At 46.5% G+C, this 19,171-nt stretch overlaps 1 protein-coding gene across 1 annotated transcript; it reads right to left on the bottom strand.

Annotated features, from left to right (window-relative positions):
- Positions 1–3,281: 3,281 nt before the first annotated feature.
- On the bottom strand, positions 3,282–18,676 carry psmb8a (proteasome 20S subunit beta 8A). Its single transcript, XM_055631173.1, has 6 exons — positions 18,497–18,676; positions 16,448–16,592; positions 12,033–12,144; positions 9,395–9,524; positions 8,195–8,399; positions 3,282–3,490 (listed from the first exon to the last, which is right to left on the bottom strand). The coding sequence occupies exons 1-6, from the start codon at positions 18,635–18,637 to the stop codon at positions 3,402–3,404; spliced, it is 822 nt and encodes a 273-aa protein (XP_055487148.1). The 5' UTR covers positions 18,638–18,676; the 3' UTR covers positions 3,282–3,401.
- Between the last annotated feature and the right edge of the window lie 495 nt (positions 18,677–19,171).

The following is a 19,171-nucleotide window of genomic DNA, read 5'->3' as shown; positions in this document are numbered from 1 at the left end:
CGGACTTGTAGGGCCGAGATGGCCTGTTTCCGTGCTGTAATTGTTATATGGTTATATGGGACCCCTGGTTCTGGACACGCCCCACATTGGGAACATTTTTCCTGCATCCAGCTTGTCCAGTCCTTTTATAATTTAATATGTTTTTCTGTTTTACAATTTCCTTCCTCCTTTGATATCTCGTTTTCACACCTTACCCTTCCATATCTCCCTCTCCCCTGGCTCTGTCTGAAGAAGGGTCTCAACCTATAATGTCAACCATTCCTTCTATCCAGTGTTGCTGCCTGTCCTGCTGAGTTACTCCATCATTTTGCGTCTATCTTCGGTATAAACCAGCATCCGCAGTTCCTTGCTCCACTTAAATGCTTATAAACATTGTAATTGTACCCGCTTCACCCTCTTGACCTTGCAGCTCCATCTATACAGCTTGCCCCACCCTTTCCCCACACCTCCACGGGGATTTCCAGCCTGCCTTCTGCCTCACAATGCCTTGGAAAGCCCCTGCAACATAATCTCTGTAACTCCCAATCAGGCTGCAGAGTGTAAGTGAAACTTAGTGGCTGTGATCACATGATTTCCAGTCAGTGTGAGTCAGTAGACAGGAAAAATACCATAAACATACAAACAGAAAAATAAGTGAAGCGGGAGTAGGCCATTCGGCCCTTCGAGCCAATACTGCCATTCAATATAATCATGGACATTATTGCCATAGAGGGAGTGCAGAGACGGTTCACCAGACTGATTCCTGGGATGTCAGGACTGTCTTATGAAGAAAGACTGGATAGACTTGGTTTATTTATACTCTCTAGAATTTAGGAGATTGAGAGGGGATCTTATAGAAACCTACAAAATTCTTAAGGGGTTGTACAGGGTAGATGCAGGAAGATTTCTCCCGATGTTGGGGAAGTCCAGGACAAGGGGTCACAGCTTAAGGATAGGGGGGAGATCTTTTAAAACCGAGATGAGAAGAACTTTTTTCACACAGAGAGTGGTGAATCTCTGGAACTCTCTGCCACAGAGGGTAGTTGAGGCCAGTTCATTGGCTATATTTAAGAGGGAGTTAGATGTGGCCCTTGTGGCTAAGGGGATCAGGGGGTATGGAGAGAAGGCAGGTACGGGATACTGAGTTGGATGATCAGCCATGATCATATTGAATGGCGGTGCAGGCTCGAAGGGCCGAATGGCCTACTCCTGCACCTAATTTCTATGTTTCTATGTTTCTATGGCTGATCATCCCGAATCAGTACCCCGTTCCTGCTTTTTCCCCATTTCCCTTGATTCCATTAACCTTAGGAACTAGTGCGTGTAGGATAGTGTTGATATAACCATATAACAATTACAGCACGGAAACAGGCCATCTCGACCCTTCTAGTCCGTGCCGAACACATAATCTCCCCTAGTCCCATATACCTGCGCTCAGACCATAACCCTCCATTCCCTTCCCGTCCATATGCCTATCCAATTTATTTTTAAATGATAAAAACGAACCTGCCTCCACCACCTTCACTGGAAGCTCATTCCACACAGCTACCACTCTCTGAGTAAAGAAGTTCCCCCTCATGTTACCCCTAAACTTCAGTCCCTTAATTCTCAAGTCATGTCCCCTTGTTTGAATCTTCCCTACTCTCAGTGGGAAAAGCTTTTCCACATCAACTCTGTCTATCCCTCTCATCATTTTAAAGACCTCTATCAAGTCCCCCCTTAACCTTCTGCGCTCCAGACAATAAAGACCTAACTTCAGTCCCTTAATTCTCAAGTCATGTCCCCTTGAGGGGGAACTTCTTTACTCAGAGAGTGGTGGCTGTGTGGAATGAGCTTCCAGTGAATGTGGTGGAGGCAGGTTCGTTTTTTATCATTTAAAAATAAATTGGATAGTTATATGGACAGGAAAGGAATGGAGGGTTATGGTCTGAGCGCAGGTATATGGGACTAGGGGGGATTATGTGTTCGGCACGGACTAGAAGGGTCGAGATGGCCTGTTTCCATGCTGTAATTGTTATATGGTTAATGGCCTGTTTCCGCACTGTTTCTCTAAACTAAACCAAAACAAACATGCTTCCCACACTTGCTATCGTCTAGTGTATGTAGGGTGCCTCACAGCTTGGTTTGGCAACTGCTTTGCCCAAAACCGCAAGAAATTGCAGAGTTGTGGATGTAGCCCAGTCCATCACGGACCAGACTCCCCTCCATTGACTCCATCCGCATTTTATGCTGCCTCAGGAAACCAGCGAACAGAATCAAGGACCACAAACACCCCGGTCATTCCAACTTCTCCCTGCTCCCATCAGGCAGGCGTGAAAGCACCTACCACCAGATTGAGGAACACATTCTTCCCCGCTGTTAGCAGACTGCTGAGTGGTTCTCTCACATACGAATCATATAACCATATAACAATTACAGCACGGAAACAGGCCATCTCGACCCTTCTAGTCCGTGCCGAACACATATTCTCCCCTAGTCCCATATACCTGCGCTCAGACCATAACCTTCCATTCCCTTCCCGTCCATATAACTATCCAATTTATTTTTAAATGATAAAAACGAACCTGCCTCCACCACCTTCACTGGAAGCTCATTCCACACAGCCACCACTCTCTGAGTAAAGAAGTTCCCCCTCATGTTACCCCTAAACTTCAGTCCCTTAATTCTCAAGTCATGTTTGAATAGAAACATAGAACATAGAAAATAGGTGCAGGAGTAGGCCATTCGCCCCTTCGAGCCTGCACCGCCATTCAATATGATCATGGCTGATCATCCAACTCAGTATCCCGTACCTGCCTTCTCTCCCTACTCTCCCTACTCTCAGTGGGAAAAGCTTGTCCACATCAACTCTGTCTATCCCTCTCATCATTTTAAAAACCTCTATCAAGTCCCCCCTTAACCTTCTGCGCTCCAAAGAATAAAGCCCTAACTTATTCAACCCATCTCTGTAACTTAGTTGCTGAAACCCAGGCAACATTCTAGTAAATCTCCTCTGTACTCTCTCTATTTTGATGACATCTTTCCTATAATTGGGCGACCAAAATTGTACACCATACTCCAGAATTGGCCTCACCAATGCCTTGTACAATTTTAACATTACATCCCAACTTCTATACTCAAATTCTCTATATTCGATTCCTCTTGTTATGAAGGCCAACATGCCATTGGCTTTCTTCACTGCCTGCTGTACCTGCATGCTTACTTTCATAGACTGATGAACAAGGACCCCCAGATCACGTTGTGCTTCCCCTTTCCCCAACTTGACTGAAAACGTGGTAATAAAACAAACGCATACACAGGGATGTTTCTAGAAACATGTTTATTTTTCACCATTTTTAAACATTGGAAACCGTAGCCATGTTGCACTAGTGGCATGTTCAAGTGCTTTGGTTGTGGGTGACTAGCTGACTGCTACTCACAGCTCACTGTGTCTTTGCATTATACCTATAGTGCAGGTCACCAACATCATCCTGGGACACCTTGATCCATCCGGTTTCCCTCATGTGGTACACTGAAACAAAACAGACACCGTCAATGATTTGGATGAAGGGATTCAAAGTAACAATAGCAAATCTGCAGGTGTCACAAAGCTGGGTGGCAGTGTGAACTGTGAGGAGGATGCTATGAGAATGCAGGGTGACTTGGACAGGTTGGGCGAGTGGGCAGAAGCATGGCAGATTAAGTTTAATGCAGATAAATGTGAGGTTATCCTCTTCGGTTCAAAAACAGGAAGGCAGATTACCATCTAAATGGCGTCAAGTTGGGAAAAGGGGAAGTACAATGGGATCTGGGGGTCCTTGTACATCAGTCTATGAAAGTAAGCATGCAGGTACAGCAGGCAGTGAAGAAAGCGAATGGCATGTTGGCCTTTATAACCAGAGGAATCGAATATAGGAGCAAAGATGTCCTTCTGCAGTTGTACAGGGCCCTAGTGAGAACACACCTGGAGTATTGTGTGCAGTTTTGGTCCCCTAATTTGAGGAAGGACAATCTTGCTATTGATGGAGTGCAGCATAGATTTACAAGGTTAATTCGCGGGATGGCGGGACTGTCATATGCTGAGAGAATGGAGCAGCTGGGCTTGTACACTCTGGAGTTAAGAAGGATGAGAGGGCATCTCATTGAAACATATAAGATTGTTAAGGGCTTGGACACGCTAGAGGCAGGAAACATGTTCCCGATGTTGGGGGAGTCCAGAATCTGGGGCCACAGTTTAAGAATAAGGAGTAAGCCATTTAGAAATTCATAGCAAAAGGATTTGAGTATAGGAGCAGGGAGATTCTACTGCAGTTGTACAGGGTCTTGGTGAGACCACACCTGGAGTATTGCGTACAGTTTTGGTCTCCAAATCTGAGGAAGGACATTATTGCCATAGAGGGAGTGCAGAGACGGTTCACCAGACTGATTCCTGGGATGTCAGGACTGTCTTATGAAGAAAGACTGGATAGACTTGGTTTATACTCTCTAGAATTTAGGAGATTGAGAGGGGATCTTATAGAAACTTACAAAATTCTTAAGGGGTTGGACAGGCTAGATGCAGGAAGATTGTTCCCGATGTTAGGGAAGTCACAGGCCATCTCGGCCCTACAAGTCCATGCCGAACAACGTTTTTTCCCCTTAGTCCCACCTGCCTGCACTCATACCGTAACCCTCCATTCCCTTCTCATCCATATGCCTATCCAATTTATTTTTAAATGATACCAATGAACCTGCCTCCACCACTTCCACTGGAAGCTCATTCCACACCGCCACCACTCTCTGAGTAAAGAAGTTCCCCCTCATGTTACCCATAAACTTCTGTCCCTTAATTCTGAAGTCATGTCCTCTTGTTTGAATCTTCCCTATTCTCAAAGGGAAAAGCTTGTCCACATCAACTCTGTCTATCCCTCTCATCATTTTAAAGACCTCTATCAAGTCCCCCCTTAACCTACTGCGCTCCAGAGAATAAAGACCTAACTTATTCAACCTATCTCTGTAACTTAGTTGCTGAAACCCAGGCAACATTCTAGTAAATCTCCTCTGTACTCTCTCTATTTTGTTGACATCCTTCCTATAATTGGGCGACCAAAATTGTACACCATACTACAGATTTGGTTTCACCAATGCCTTGTACAATTTTAACATTACATCCCAACTTCTATACTCAATGCTCTGATTTATAAAGGCCAGCACACCAAAAGCTTTCTTTACCACCCTATCTACATGAGATTCCACTTTCAGGGAACTGTGTACAGTTATTCCCAGATCCCTCTGTTCACCTACATTCTTCAATTCCCTACCATTTACCATGTACGTCCTATTTTGATTTGTCCTGCCAAGATGTAGCACCTCACACTTATCAGCATTAAACTCCATCTGCCATCTTTCAGCCCACTCTTCCAACTGGCATAAATCTCTCTGTAGACTTTGAAACTCTACTTCATTACCCGCAACCCCACCTATCTTAGTATGGATTATTTAAAATGTTCGAAATAGTTTTTTTTTCAAATGTTTGAATTTTGTATGTGTTTATCAGTCCCAAAGTTTAATAAATCAGACACTGATGCTCTGTTTTAAGTCTTTTTTTTTCCAACCAAAAATGCTTTGCGTTGGTTAGGGGGTACTTGGCTGAAAAAATATTTCACAGTGGGTACATCACTGAAAAAAGGTTGAGAACCACTGCTCTAGGACACACCTCCCCGCATAATGTGGTGGAGTTGGGGGTGAGGGAGGGATTGTAGATTATTTTCCCTCCTTTGCGCTAATCACCCCCTTTGGCCTACCAAGTCGGTGCCGACCAGTGATGCCTGCACACTTACACCATCCTACACAAACTGGGGACAATTGTTCACAATTATACCTAATCAATTAACCTACAAACCTGTACACCTTTGGAATGTGGGAGGAAACCGAAGATCTTGGGGAAAACCCAAGCTGTCTCTCTCTGTCTCTCTCTCTCTCCCTCTGTCTCTCTCTCTGCCTGTCTCCCTGTCTCTCTCCGTGTCTCTCTCTCTCTGTATCTCTCTGTCTCTCTCTCTGTCTCTCTCTGTCTCTCTCTGTCTCTCCCTGTCTCTCTCTCTGGCTCTCTCTCTGTCTCTCTCTCTCTGTCTCTCTGTCTCTCTCTGTCTGTCTCTCTCTGTCTGTCTCTCTCTGTCTCTCTCTCTGTCTCTCTCTCTGTCTCTCTCTCTCTCTCTGTCTCTCTCTCTGTTTCTCTCTCTGTCTCTCTCTGTCTCTCTCTCTCTCTCTCTGTCTCTCTCTCTGTCTCTCTCTCAGTCTCTCTCTCTCTCTCTGTCTCTCTCTCTGTCTCTCTCTCTCTCTCGGTCTCTCTCTCTCTCTCTCTCTCTCTCTCTGTCTCTCTCTCTCTCTCCCCCTCTCTCCCCCTCTCTCTCTCTCTCTCTCTCCTCCCCTCCCCACACAGATACTAGAACCTAGAATAACAGGAACAAGCCCATCAGCCCACAATTTCCGCATTGATCATGGTGCCAACTGAAACTAGTGTTCGCTGCCTGAACAAGTTCCACATTCCTCTATTCTCTGCCTATTCATGTACCTATCCAAAAAGCACAAACACCACCATTGTATCTGTCATCACCACCACCCTGGCAGGGCCTTTCAGGCACCAGTTGTGTAAGGAGCTTACATAGAAACATAGACAATAGGTGCAGGAGTAGGCCATTTAGCCCTTCGAGCCAGCACCCGCCATTCAATATGATCATGGCTGATAACCATATAACCATATAACAATTACAGCACGGAAACAGGCCATCTCGACCCTTCTAGTCCGTGCCGAACACATAATCTCCCCTAGTCCCATATACCTGCGCTCAGACCATAACCCTCCATTCCCTTCCCGTCCATATAACTATCCAATTTATTTTTAAATGATAAAAACGAACCTGCCTCCACCACCTTCACTGGAAGCTCATTCCACACAGCCACCACTCTCTGAGTAAAGAAGTTCCCCCCTCATGTTCCCCCTAAACTTCAGTCCCTTAATTCTCAAGCCATGTCCCCTTGTTTGAATCTTCCCTACTCTCAGTGGGAAAAGCTTTTCCACGTCAACTCTGTCTATCCCTCTCATCATTTTAAAAACCTCTATCAAGTCCCCCCTTAACCTTCTGCGCTCCAAAGAATAATATGGTTATATGTTCAGAAGACATTAAAGATGCATAGTGGTTGAAGATGCTGTTTACCCCAGTAACAAATGCCCTCAGACAGTTGCTAATTGCTGCTACTAATTGCGTGTACAAGCTACTTGTCGACATGCCTCTTCCTCTTACACAACCCTGCTGAGGTTTACTGATGTGACCCAAGCCTTTCCGTCAGGCTCAGGATGTATCAGAGTGTGTAGAGGGCTGGGGATTTCAACGGCCTGGTTTGTTCTGCTACAGCAAAGAGTTGTTATGCTATTGGGCGTATGGTTATATGGACTAAGGGAAAAAAGTTGTTCGGCACGGACTTGTAGGGCCGAGATGGCCTGTTTCCGTGCTGTAATTTTTATATGGTTAGAACATAGAAACATAGAAATTAGGTGCAGGAGTAGGCCATTCGGCCCTTCGAGCCTGCACCACCATTCAATATGATCATGGCTGATCATCCAACTCAGTATCCCGTACCTGCCTTCTCTCCATACCCCCTGATCCCCTTGGCCAGAAGGGCCACATCTAACTCCCTCTTAAATATAGCCAATGGCAGCACTGTGCCGGAGCGGGTAGAGTTTCAGCAACTAAGTTACAGAGAAAGGTTGAATACGTTAGGTCTTTATTCTCTGGAGCGCAGAAGGTTAAGGGGGGACTTGATAGAGGTCTTTAAAATGATGAGAGGGATAGACAGAGTTGATGTGGACAGTCTTTTCCTTTTGAGAATAGGGAAGATTCAAACAAGAGGACATGACTTCAGAATTAAGGGACAGAAGTTTAGGGGTAATATGAGGGGGAACTTCTTTACTCAGAGAGTGGTAGCGGTGTGGAATGAGCTTCCAGTGAAAGTGGTGGAGGCAGGTTCATTGGTATCATTTAAAAATAAATTGGATAGGCATATGGATGAGAAGGGAATGGAGGGTTATGGTATGAGTGCAGGCAGGTGGGACTAAGGGGAAAATAATTTGTTCGGCACGGACTTGTAGGACCGAGATGGCCTGTTTCCGTGCTGTAATTGTTATATGGTTATATGCCCCTTTGTCCAAATAGACCTAAAACTAAAACCAAAGATGACAAGACATTAAAGGTGCACTTACTGTTGACGGTGCCCCCTGAGTAGGCATCACGGTATGTGGAATGGTAGATGGCACGCTGTGCCAGGTCATAGGCCTCTTGTATGGAGAGGTCGTATCTGTGGCCACTGTCCATCACACCGTAGGCATAACTCTGACCGGATCCTGTGGCGAACATGCTGCCACTCAGCCGCAGGCCACTGTCATCCACATAGTACAGTCCAGGGCCCTGGCAGACATAGACAGACAGACAGATTATAGTCACACTCTGCTGCCAACAGAGATTCAGATTCAGATTCAGATTCAATTTTAATTGTCATTGTCAGTGTACAGTACAGAGACAACGAAATGCATTTAGCATCTCCCTGGAAGAGCGACATAGCAAACGTTTTGAATAAATAATAATAAGTGTCCGGGGGGGGCCTGCTGTCAATGCAACCTCCCCGCACACAGGGGGCAGCCCGCATCTGGAACGGGCTGCCAGAGGAAGCTGCAGAAACAGACAGGTGCAGGAGTAGAGGCCATTCGGCCCTTCGAGCCTGCACCATTCGCCATTCAATACGATCATGGCTGATCATCCAACTCAATATCCCGTACCTGCCTTCTCTCCATACCCCCTGATCCCCTTAGCCACAAGGGCCACATCTAACTCCCTCTTAAATATAGCCAATGAACTGGCCTCAACTACCCTCTGTGGCAGAGAGTTCCAGAGATTCACCACTCTCTGTGTGAAAACCTTGTTCAACCTTTCTCTGTAACTTAGTTGTTGAAACCCAGGCAACATTCTAGTAAATCTCCTCTGTACTCTCTCTATTTTGTTGACATCCTTCCTATAATTAGGCGACCAAAATTGTACACCATACTCCAGAATTGGCCTCACCAATGCCTTGTACAATTTTAACATTACATCCCAGCTTCTATACTCAATGCTCTGATTTATAAAGGCCAGCATACCAAAAGCTTTCTTTACCACCCTATCTATATGAGATTCCACCTTCAAGGAACTATGCACGGTTATACCCAGATCCCTCTGTTCAACTGTATTCTTCAATTCCCTACCATTTACCATGTACGTCCTATTTTGATTTGACCTGCCAAGGTGTAGCACCTCACATTTATCAGCATTAAACTCCATCTGCCATCTTTCAGCCCATTTTTCCAAATGGCCTAAATCAATAATTGCTAGCATTGCGTTTGCCTTCCTTACTACTATCCCGTACGTACCTTGCTGTCCCAGCCACAAATCATAGTGCCCATCGACAGCCCCATGCCTTTGTACTCAGAAACCATGTTGGCCAGGAGCTTGGAGGCAGCGCACACCGAGATACGTTTCTTGTTCCGTAATTTATATATCCTGCAAAACACCAACATTACAGCGAATGCCCACACTGAAACCTTAATATGATCTTTCATTTCATTTCATTTATATATTTATTTTTTATTAGAAGCAATTGGACAAAGATAAAACATTCGGCATCTATATTATCTAATATATTATATTATCTAAATGGTGGCCGACTAGCAAAAGGGGGAGATGCAGCGAGACCTGGGTGTCATGGTACACCAGTCATTGAAGGTAGGCATGCAGGTGCAGCAGGCAGTAAAGAAAGCGAATGGTATGTTAGCTTTCATTGCAAAAGGATTTGAGTATAGGAGCAGGGAGGTTCTACTGCAGTTGTACAGGGTCTTGGTGAGACTACACCTGGAGTATTGCGTACAGTTTTGGTCTCCAAATCTGAGGAAGGACATTATTGCCATAGAGGGAGTGCAGAGAAGGTTCACCAGACTGATTCCTGGGATGTCAGGACTGTCTTATGAAGAAAGACTGGATAGACTTGGTTTATACTCTCTAGAATTTAGGAGACTGAGAGGGGATCTTATAGAAACTTACAAAATTCTTAAGGGGTTGGACAGGCTAGATGCAGGAAGATTGTTCCCAATGTTGGGGAAGTCCAGGACAAGGGGTCACAGCTTAAGGATAAGGGGGGAATCCTTTCAAACCGAGATGAGAAGAACTTTTTTCACACAGAGAGTGGTGAATCTCTGGAACTCTCTGCCACAGAAGGTAGTTGAGGCCACAGTTCATTGGCTATATTTAAGAGGGAGTTAGATGTGGCCCTTGTGGCTAAGGGGATTAGGGGGTATGGGGAGAAGGCAGGTATGGGATACTGAGTTGGATGATCAGCCATGATCATATTGAATGGCGGTGCAGGCTCGATGGGCCGAATGGCCTACTCCTGCACCTAATTTCTATGTTTCTATGTTTCTAACTATGTGAACGGGTGATCAATGGTCGGTGTGGACTGGATGGGCTGAAGGGCCTGTTTCCATGATGTATCCATTTGCTTCAAATGCTGCACTGGAATGGATTTTGTTGTACACTGCTGTGAACTATCATGTACTGTAGGTGGTGAACACAGTGTGGACAGCTCACACACGACGGTCCTCATTATCAGCGGTGTGTTCTGTCCGCAGGGGACATCACCAGCCGCCTCTCCACGGACACCGCACTCATGAGCCGCTCGGCTGCACGCAATGTTGCACCTAATTTGAGGAAGGACATTCTTGCTATTGAGCGAGTGCAGCGTAGGTTCACAAGGTTCATTCCCGTGATGGCGGGACTGTCATAACCATATAACCATATAACAATTACAGCACGGAAACAGGCCATCTCGGCCCTACAAGTCCGTGCCGAACAACTTTTTTCCCCTTAGTCCCACCTGCCTGCACTCATACCATAACCCTCCATTCCCTTCTCATCCATATGCCTATCCAATTTATTTTTAAATGATACCAATGAACCTGCCTCCACCACTTCCACTGGAAGCTCATTCCACACCGCTACCACTCTCTGAGTAAAGAAGTTCCCCCTCATGTTACCCCTAAACTTCTGTCCCTTAATTCTGAAGTCATGTCCTCTCGTTTGAATCTTCCCTATTCTCAAAGGGAAAAGCTTGTCCACATCAACTCTGTCTATCCCTCTCATCATTTTAAAGACCTCTATCAAGTCCCCCTTAACCTTCTGCGCTCCAGAGAATAAAGACCTAACTTATTCAACCTATCTCTGTAACTTAGTTGTTGAAACCCAGGCAACATTCTAGTAAATCTCCTCTGTACTCTCTCTATTTTGTTGACATCCTTCCTATAATTGGGCGACCAAAATTGTACACCATACTCCAGATTTGGTCTCACCAATGCCTTGTACAATTTTAACATTACATCCCAGCTTCTATACTCAATGCTCTGATTTATAAAGGCTAGCATACCAAAAGCTTTTCTTTACCACCCTATCTACATGAGATTCCACCTTCAAGGAACTATGCACGGTTATACCCAGATCCCTCTGTTCAACTGTATTTTGTCATATGCTGTGAGAATGGAGCGGCTGGGCTTGTACATTCTGGAGTTTAAAAGGATGAGAGGGCATCTCATTGAAACATATAAGATTGTTACGGGCTTGGATACACTAGAGGCAGGAAACATGTTCCTGATGTTGGGGGAGTCCAGAACCAGGGGCCACACACAGTTTAAGAATAAGGAGTAAGCCATTTAGAACGGAGACGAGGAATCACTTTTTCTCACAGAGAGTGGTGAGTCTGTGGAATTCTCTGCCTCAGAGGGCGGTGGAGGCAGGTTCTCTGGATACTTTCAAGAGAGAGCTGTTAAAAACAGCGGAGTCAGGGGATATGGGGGGAAGGCAGGAACGGGTACTGATTGGGGATGATCAGCCATGATCACATTGAATGGCGGTGCTGGCTCAAAGGGGGGAATGGCCGATTCCTGCACCTATTGTCTATTGTCTATTGTCTATCTTTTAATCAATTGAATCAGAATAATGAACTTGCACTCTAAGAAACCTCACCTGCAGTGTTTGGCCAGCATCCTCTCCCAATACACACAGTCAGCAGCACTGCCGGACATCGTGCCCAGCAGGAACGGGTTAATCTCAATCACCTTCTTGAAATTCTTAGTGCCTGAAGAAAAGAGTTGAAGAAATTATGTTGATGCAAGAAAGAGCAGGTGCTGATCAAACACAATCATGCAACCAAGATGCACAGAGTCTCTTACAATAAACAATAGATAATAGGTGCAGGAGTAGAGGCCATTCGGCCCTTCGAGCCAGCACCGCCATTCAATGTGATCATGGCTGATCATCGCCAATCAGTACCCCAGATTCCTCGATTCCATTAGCCCTCAGAGCTATATCTAGCTCTATCTTGAAAACATCCAGTGAATTGGCCTCCACTGCCTTCTGAGGCAGAGAATTCCACAGATTCACAACTCTCTGGGTGTAAAAGGTTTTTCCTCATCTCAATTCCTTGTATGTGAATACTCGGCCACTAAACGTACATTCATTCATTAACCATATAACCATATAACAATTACAGCACGGAAACAGGCCATCTCGGCCCTACAAGTCCGTGCCGAACAACTTTTTTCCCCCTTAGTCCCACCTGCCTGCACTCATACCATAACCCTCCATTCCCTTCTCATCCATATGCCTATCCAATTTATTTTTAAATGATACCAATGAACCTGCCTGCAACACTTCCACTGGAAGCTCATTCCACACCGCTACCACTCTCTGAGTAAAGAAGTTCCCCCTCATATTACCCCTAAACTTCTATCCCTTAATTCTGAAGTCATGTCCTCTTGTTTGAATCTTCCCTATTCTCAAAGGGAAAAGCTTGTCCACATCAACTCTGTCTATCCCTCTCATCATTTTAAAGACCTATATCAAGTCCCCCCTTAACCTTCTGCGCTCCAGAGAATAAAGACCTAACTTATTCAACCTATCTCTGTAACTTAGTTGTTGAAACCCAGGCACCCCGTTCCTGCCTTCAGCCCATATCCCCTGACTCTGCTATTTTCAAGAGTCCTATCTAACTCTCTCTTGAAAGCATCCAGAGAACCTGCCTCCACCGCCCTCTGAGGCAGAAAATTCCACAGACTCACAACTCTCTGTGAGAAAAAGTGTTTCCTCGTCTCCGTTCTAAATGGCTTACTCCTTATTCTTAAACTGTGTGGCCCCTGGTTCTGGACTCCCCCAACATCGGGAACATGTTTCCTGCCTCTAGCGTGTCCAAGCCCTTAACAATGTTTCAATGAGATCACCTCTCATCCTTCTAAACTCCAGAGTGTACAAGCCCAGCTGCTCCATTCTCTCAGCATATGGCAGTCCCGCCATCCCGGGAATTAACCTTGTAAACCTACGCTGCACTCCCTCAATAGCAAGAATGTCCTTCCTCAAATTAGGGGGACCAAAACTGCACACAATACTCCAGGTGTGGTCTCACTAGGACTCTGTACAACTGCAGAAGGACTTACCCAGAGAACTGATTCGAGGACTAGACTAGATGGCCTAGGTTTAAGGTGAAGTAAAATTATTTAACAGGAATCAGGACATTTGAGAAAAATGTTGAAAGACTCCATGAAAGAATGGATCGACTGGGTTTATTCACTGGCATTCAGAAGGATGAGAGGCTGTCTTATAGAAACATAACATTCTTAAGGGAATGGACAGACTAGATTCAGGAATAATGTTCCAGATGTTGGGGGGATCCAGAACCAAGGCTGACGGTTTAAGAATAAGGGGCAGGCCATTTAGGACTGAGATGAGGAAAAGCATTTTCACCCAGAGAGTTGTGAACCTGTGGAATTCTCTGTCACACAAGGCAGTGGAGACCAATTCACCGGATGTTTTCAAGATAGAGCTAGATATAGCTCTGAGGGCTAATGGAATCGAGGAATATATGGAGAAAGCAGGAATGGGGTACTGATTTAGGATGATTACCCATGATCATATTGCATGGTGGTGCTGGCTCGAAGGGCTGAATGGCCTCCTCCTGCACCTATTTTCTATGTCTAAACAGTGGACAGGTACATAGATAGGCCAGGATTAGAAACATAGAAACATAGAAATTAGATGCAGGAGTAGGCCATTCGGCCCTTCGAGCCTGCACCGCCATTCAATATGATCATGGCTGATCATCCAACTCAGTATCCCGTACCTGCCTTCTCTACATACCCCCTGATCCCCTTAGCCACAAGGTCCACATCTAACTCCCTCTTAAATATAGCCAATGAACTGGCCTCAACTACCCTCTGTGGCAGAGAGTTCCAGAGATTCACCACTCTCTGTGTGAAAAAAGTTCTTCTCATCTCGGTTTTTAAAGGATTTCCCCCTTATCCTTAAGCTGTGACCCCTTGTCCTGGACTTCCCCAACATCGGGAGCAATCTTCCTGCATCTAGCCTGTCCAACCCCTTAAGAATTTTGTAAGTTTCTATAAGATCCCCTCTCAATCTCCTAAATTCTAGAGAGTATAAACCAAGTCTATCCAGTCTTTCTTCATATGAAAGTCCTGACGTCCCAGGAATCAGTCTGGTGAACCTTCTCTGTACTCCCTCTATGGCAATAATGTCCTTCCTCAGATTTGGAGACCAAAACTGTACGCAATACTCCAGGTGTGGTCTCACCAAGACCCTGTACAACTGCAGTAGAACCTCCCTGCTCCTATACTCAAATCCTTTTGCCATGAAAGCTAACATACCATTCGCTTTCTTCACTGCCTGCTGCACCTGCATGCCTACCTTCAATGACTGGTGTACCATGACACCCAGGTCTCGCTGCATCTCCCCCTTTCCCAATCGGCCACCATTTATATAATTGGAGGGATATGGACCAAATGTGGGCAGGTGGGACTAGTGTAGCTGGGACATGTTGGCCAGTGTTGGCAAGTTGCCCATGTTGGGTCCATATCTCTCTACCCTTGTCCCATCCATGTACCTGTCTAACTCTTTCTTAAATGTTGGGACAGTCCCTGCCTCAACTACCTCCTCTGGCAGCTTGTTCATTACACCCACCACCCTTTGTGTGAAAACGTTACCCCTCAGATTCCTATTAAACCTTTTCCCCTTCACCTTAAACCTATGCCCTCTGGTCCTCAATTTGCCTACTCTGCGCAAGAGATTCTGTGCATCTACCTGATGTATTCCTCTCATGATTTTATACACCTCTATAAGATCACCGCTCATCCTCCTGGATCTTTGCTCATGTCAGAAGGGTCCCCAAGCGGAAAGTCTCATCTGTCTATTCTTGCACAGATGCTGTTTGACCCGCTGAGTTCATAGAAACGTAGAAATTAGGTGCAGGAGTTCTTCTCATCTCGGTTTTAAAGGATTTCCCCCTTATCCTTAAGCTGTGACCCCTTGTCCTGGACTTCCCCAACATCGGGAGCAATCTTCCTGCATCTAGCCCGTCCAACCCCTTAAGAATTTTGTAAGTTTCTATAAGATCCCCTCTCAATCTCCTAAATTCTAGAGAGTATAAACCAAGTCTATCCAGTCTTTCTTCATAAGACAGCCCTGACATCCCAGGAATCAGTCTGGTGAACCGTCTCTGCACTCCCTCTATGGCAATAATGTCCTTCCTCAGATTTGGAGACCAAAACTGTACGCAATACTCCAGGTGTGGTCTCACCAAGACCCTGTACAACTGCAGTAGAACCTCCCTGCTCCTATACTCAAATCCTTTTGCAATGAAAGCTAACATACCATTCGCTTTCTTCACTGCCTGCTGCACCTGCATGCCTACTTTCAATGACTGGTGTACCATGATACCCAGGTCTCTCTGCATCTCCCCCTTTCCCAATCGGCCACCATTTAGATAATAGTCTGCTTTCCCGTTTTTGCCACCAAAATGGATAACCTCACATTTATCCCATGTCTGTATGGAGTTTATAAGTTCTCCCCGTGACCTGTGTGGGTTTTCTCCAGGTTCTCCGGTTTCCTCCCACACTCCAAAAATGTGCTCCTATACTCAAATCCTTTTGCTATGAATGCTCCTATACTCAAATCCTTTTGCTATGAATGCTCCTATACTCAAATCCTTTTGCTATGAATGCTCCTATACTCAAATCCTTTTGCTATGAATGCTCCTATACTCAAATCCTTTTGCTATGAATACTTGTTTTTTTTCGTTTTAGTTTTAGAGATACTATGCGGAAACAGGCCCTTCAGCCCATCGTGTCTGCACTGACCAGCGATCCCTGCACACTGATATACATTTATACCAAGTCAATTAACCTATTAACCTACAAGCCTGTATGTCTTTGGAGTGTGGGAGCAAACTGTAGATCTCGGAGACTACCAACGGGGAGAAGGTACAAACTCCGTACAGACAGCACCCGTAGTCAGGATGGAAACTGGGTCTCTGTTGCTAGAAGGCAGCAACTGTATCACTGCTCCCCCCTGATAGCAGATGCTGGTCAACTTACTGACATAGGAGCCTGCAGAGGCTCTGGAGTCGACCGCCACCATCACACCGTGCTGAAACATGAAGGCCAGTGTAGTTGTTCCGTGATGCAGTTGGATCTGTACTTCCTCATCTCCTTCCATGTAGGGCTCGAGGAACGACACTGGCTGCAGAGAGAGTAGCATCCACACAGAGAGGATGAACAAGTGGAGAACAAGACTTGTTCAATTTAAAGATACAGCGTGGAAACAGGCCCCTCAGCCCACCGAATCCACGCTGACCACCAATCACCTGTACAGTAGTTTAGTTTAGTTTAGTTTAGAGATACAGCACAGAAACCGGACCTTCGTCCCAACCAGTCCACGCCGACCAGCGATCCCCGCATAGTAACACTACCGTACTCACACTAGCCATATAACAATTACAGCACGGAAACAGGCCATCTCGGCCCTACAAGTCCGTGCCGAACAACCTTTTTTTCCCCTTAGTCCCACCTGCCTGCACTCATACCATAACCCTCCATTCCCTTCTCATCCATATGCCTATCCAATTTATTTTTAAATGATACCAATGAACCTGCCTCCACCACTTCCACTGGACTTACAAAATTCTTAAGGGGTTGGACAGGCTAGATGCAGGAAGATTGTTCCCGATGTTGGGGAAGTCCAGGGCAAGGGGTCACAGCTTAAGGATAAGGGGGAAATCCTTTAAAACCGAGATGGGAAGAACTTTTTTTCACACAGAGAGTGGTGAATCTCTGGAACTCTCTGCCACAGAGGGTAGTTGAGGCCAGTTCATTGGCTATATTTAAGAGGGAGTTAGATGTGGCCCTTGTGGCTAAGGGGATCAGGGGGTATGGAGAGAAGGCAGGTACGGGATACTGAGTTGGATGATCAGCCATGATCATATTGAATGGCGGTGCAGGCTCGAAGGGCCGAATGGCCTACTCCTGCACCTAATTTCTATTTTTCTATGTTTCTATTCCCCATACTCTCCCCCAACCCCTTAAGAATTTTGTAAGTTTCTATAAGATCCCCTCTCAATCTCCTAAATTCTAGAGAGTATAAACCAAGTCTATCCAGTCTTTCTTCATAAGACAGTCCTGACATCCCAGGAATCAGTCTGGTGAACCGTCTCTGCACTCCCTCTATGGCAATAATGTCCTTCCTCAGATTTGGAGACTAAAACTGTACGCAATACTCCAGGTGTGGTCTCACCAAGACCCTGTACAACTGCAGTAGAACCTCCCAGCTCCTTTACTCAAATCCTTTTGCAATGAAAGCTAACATACCATTCGCTTTCTTCACTGCCTGCTGCACCTGCATGCCTACCTTCATTGACTGGTGTACCATGACACCCAGGTCTCGCTGCATCTCCCCCTTTCCCAATCGGCCACCATTTAGATAATAGTCTGCTTTCCCGTTTTTTGCCACCAAAATGGATAACCTCACATTTATCCACATTATACTGCATCTGCCAAACATTTGCCCACTCACCCAGCCTATCCAAGTCACCTTGCAGTCTCCTAGCATCCTCCTCACAGCTAGCACTGCCCCCCAGCTTAGTGTCATCCGCAAACTTGGAGATGTTGCCTTCAATTCCCTCATCCAGATCATTAATATATATTGTAAATAGCTGGGGTCCCCCTTTCCCAATGGGCCACCATTTAGAGAGGGGAGAGAGGAGGGGGAGAAGGGGAGAGAGGAGGGGGAGCGCGGGAGAGGAGGTGGTGGTGGAGTGACGAGGATGGGAAAGTTTGGAAATCCCTCCCCATCTGGTAAGTTGTGGTGGAGCCTAGTAGCAGTGAAGGCGGAGAGAGTCGGTGGGACTTCAGCCAGGATTTTGATGAACGGCAGATAGTGAATGGGCCGAATGGCCTGTGCTGTTTTAATTCCTCCTGCTCCAATACCCTGCTCCCTCTGTCTCTCCCACACAAGTCCACGGTGGCTCTTGGACACACAGGCAGCGCAGTTTATGATTTCCTCTGCCCGGGGAGGCGCCGACTTGTGCCCGCACCCGTCCCGACAGCAGCCGGTAACGCTGCCACCGCCACATTCCGCTAGATACTCACATCCAGCCCCAGCGGCACCGCTAGAGTCCCGGCCCCGGCCCCGCACTCCCCAGACACGCCCAGGCTCTGGGTCCCGGCAGCGAAAGGGAAAAAGCCCCGAGTCCAGTCGCCCCCGTCCCCGCACACATCCAACAACGCCATGTCCTCCTCGTAGAAACGCAAGTGAAAGTAACTTGGTGTCAGCAGCAGCAGCAGCAGCAGCAGCAGCCCGGCGCCTCACAGGGACTCTGCGCAGAGCGGGGCTGAGTGAGGAACGGGGAGCGGGACAGCGGCACTGGGACAGTGTGTCTGGGACACTGGGACAGTGTGTTTGCACTGGGACAGTGTGTGTGGGACAGTGTGTGTGTGTGGCACTGGGACAATGTGTGTGTGTGTGGGACAGTGTGTGTGGGACAGTGTGTGTGGCACTGGGACTGTGTGTGGGACAGTGTGTGGGCACTGGGACCGTGTGTGGGACAGTGTGTGGGACAGTGTGTGTGGCACTGGGACTGTGTGTGGCACTGGGACAGTGTGTGGCACTGGGACAGTGTGTGTGGGCACTGGGACAGTGTGTGTGGGCACTGGGACAGTGTGTGTGGCACTGGGACAGTGTGTGGGCACTGGGACAGTGTGTGGGCACTGGGCCAGTGTGTGTGGCACTGGGACAGTGTGTGGGACACTGGGACAGTGTGTGTG

Source organism: Leucoraja erinacea, unplaced genomic scaffold (assembly GCF_028641065.1).
Source record: "Leucoraja erinacea ecotype New England unplaced genomic scaffold, Leri_hhj_1 Leri_67S, whole genome shotgun sequence".
Taxonomy (NCBI): Eukaryota; Metazoa; Chordata; class Chondrichthyes; order Rajiformes; family Rajidae; genus Leucoraja; species Leucoraja erinaceus.
Note: the sequence above shows the minus strand (reverse complement) of the source record. Positions and strands in the feature narration are given on the sequence as shown.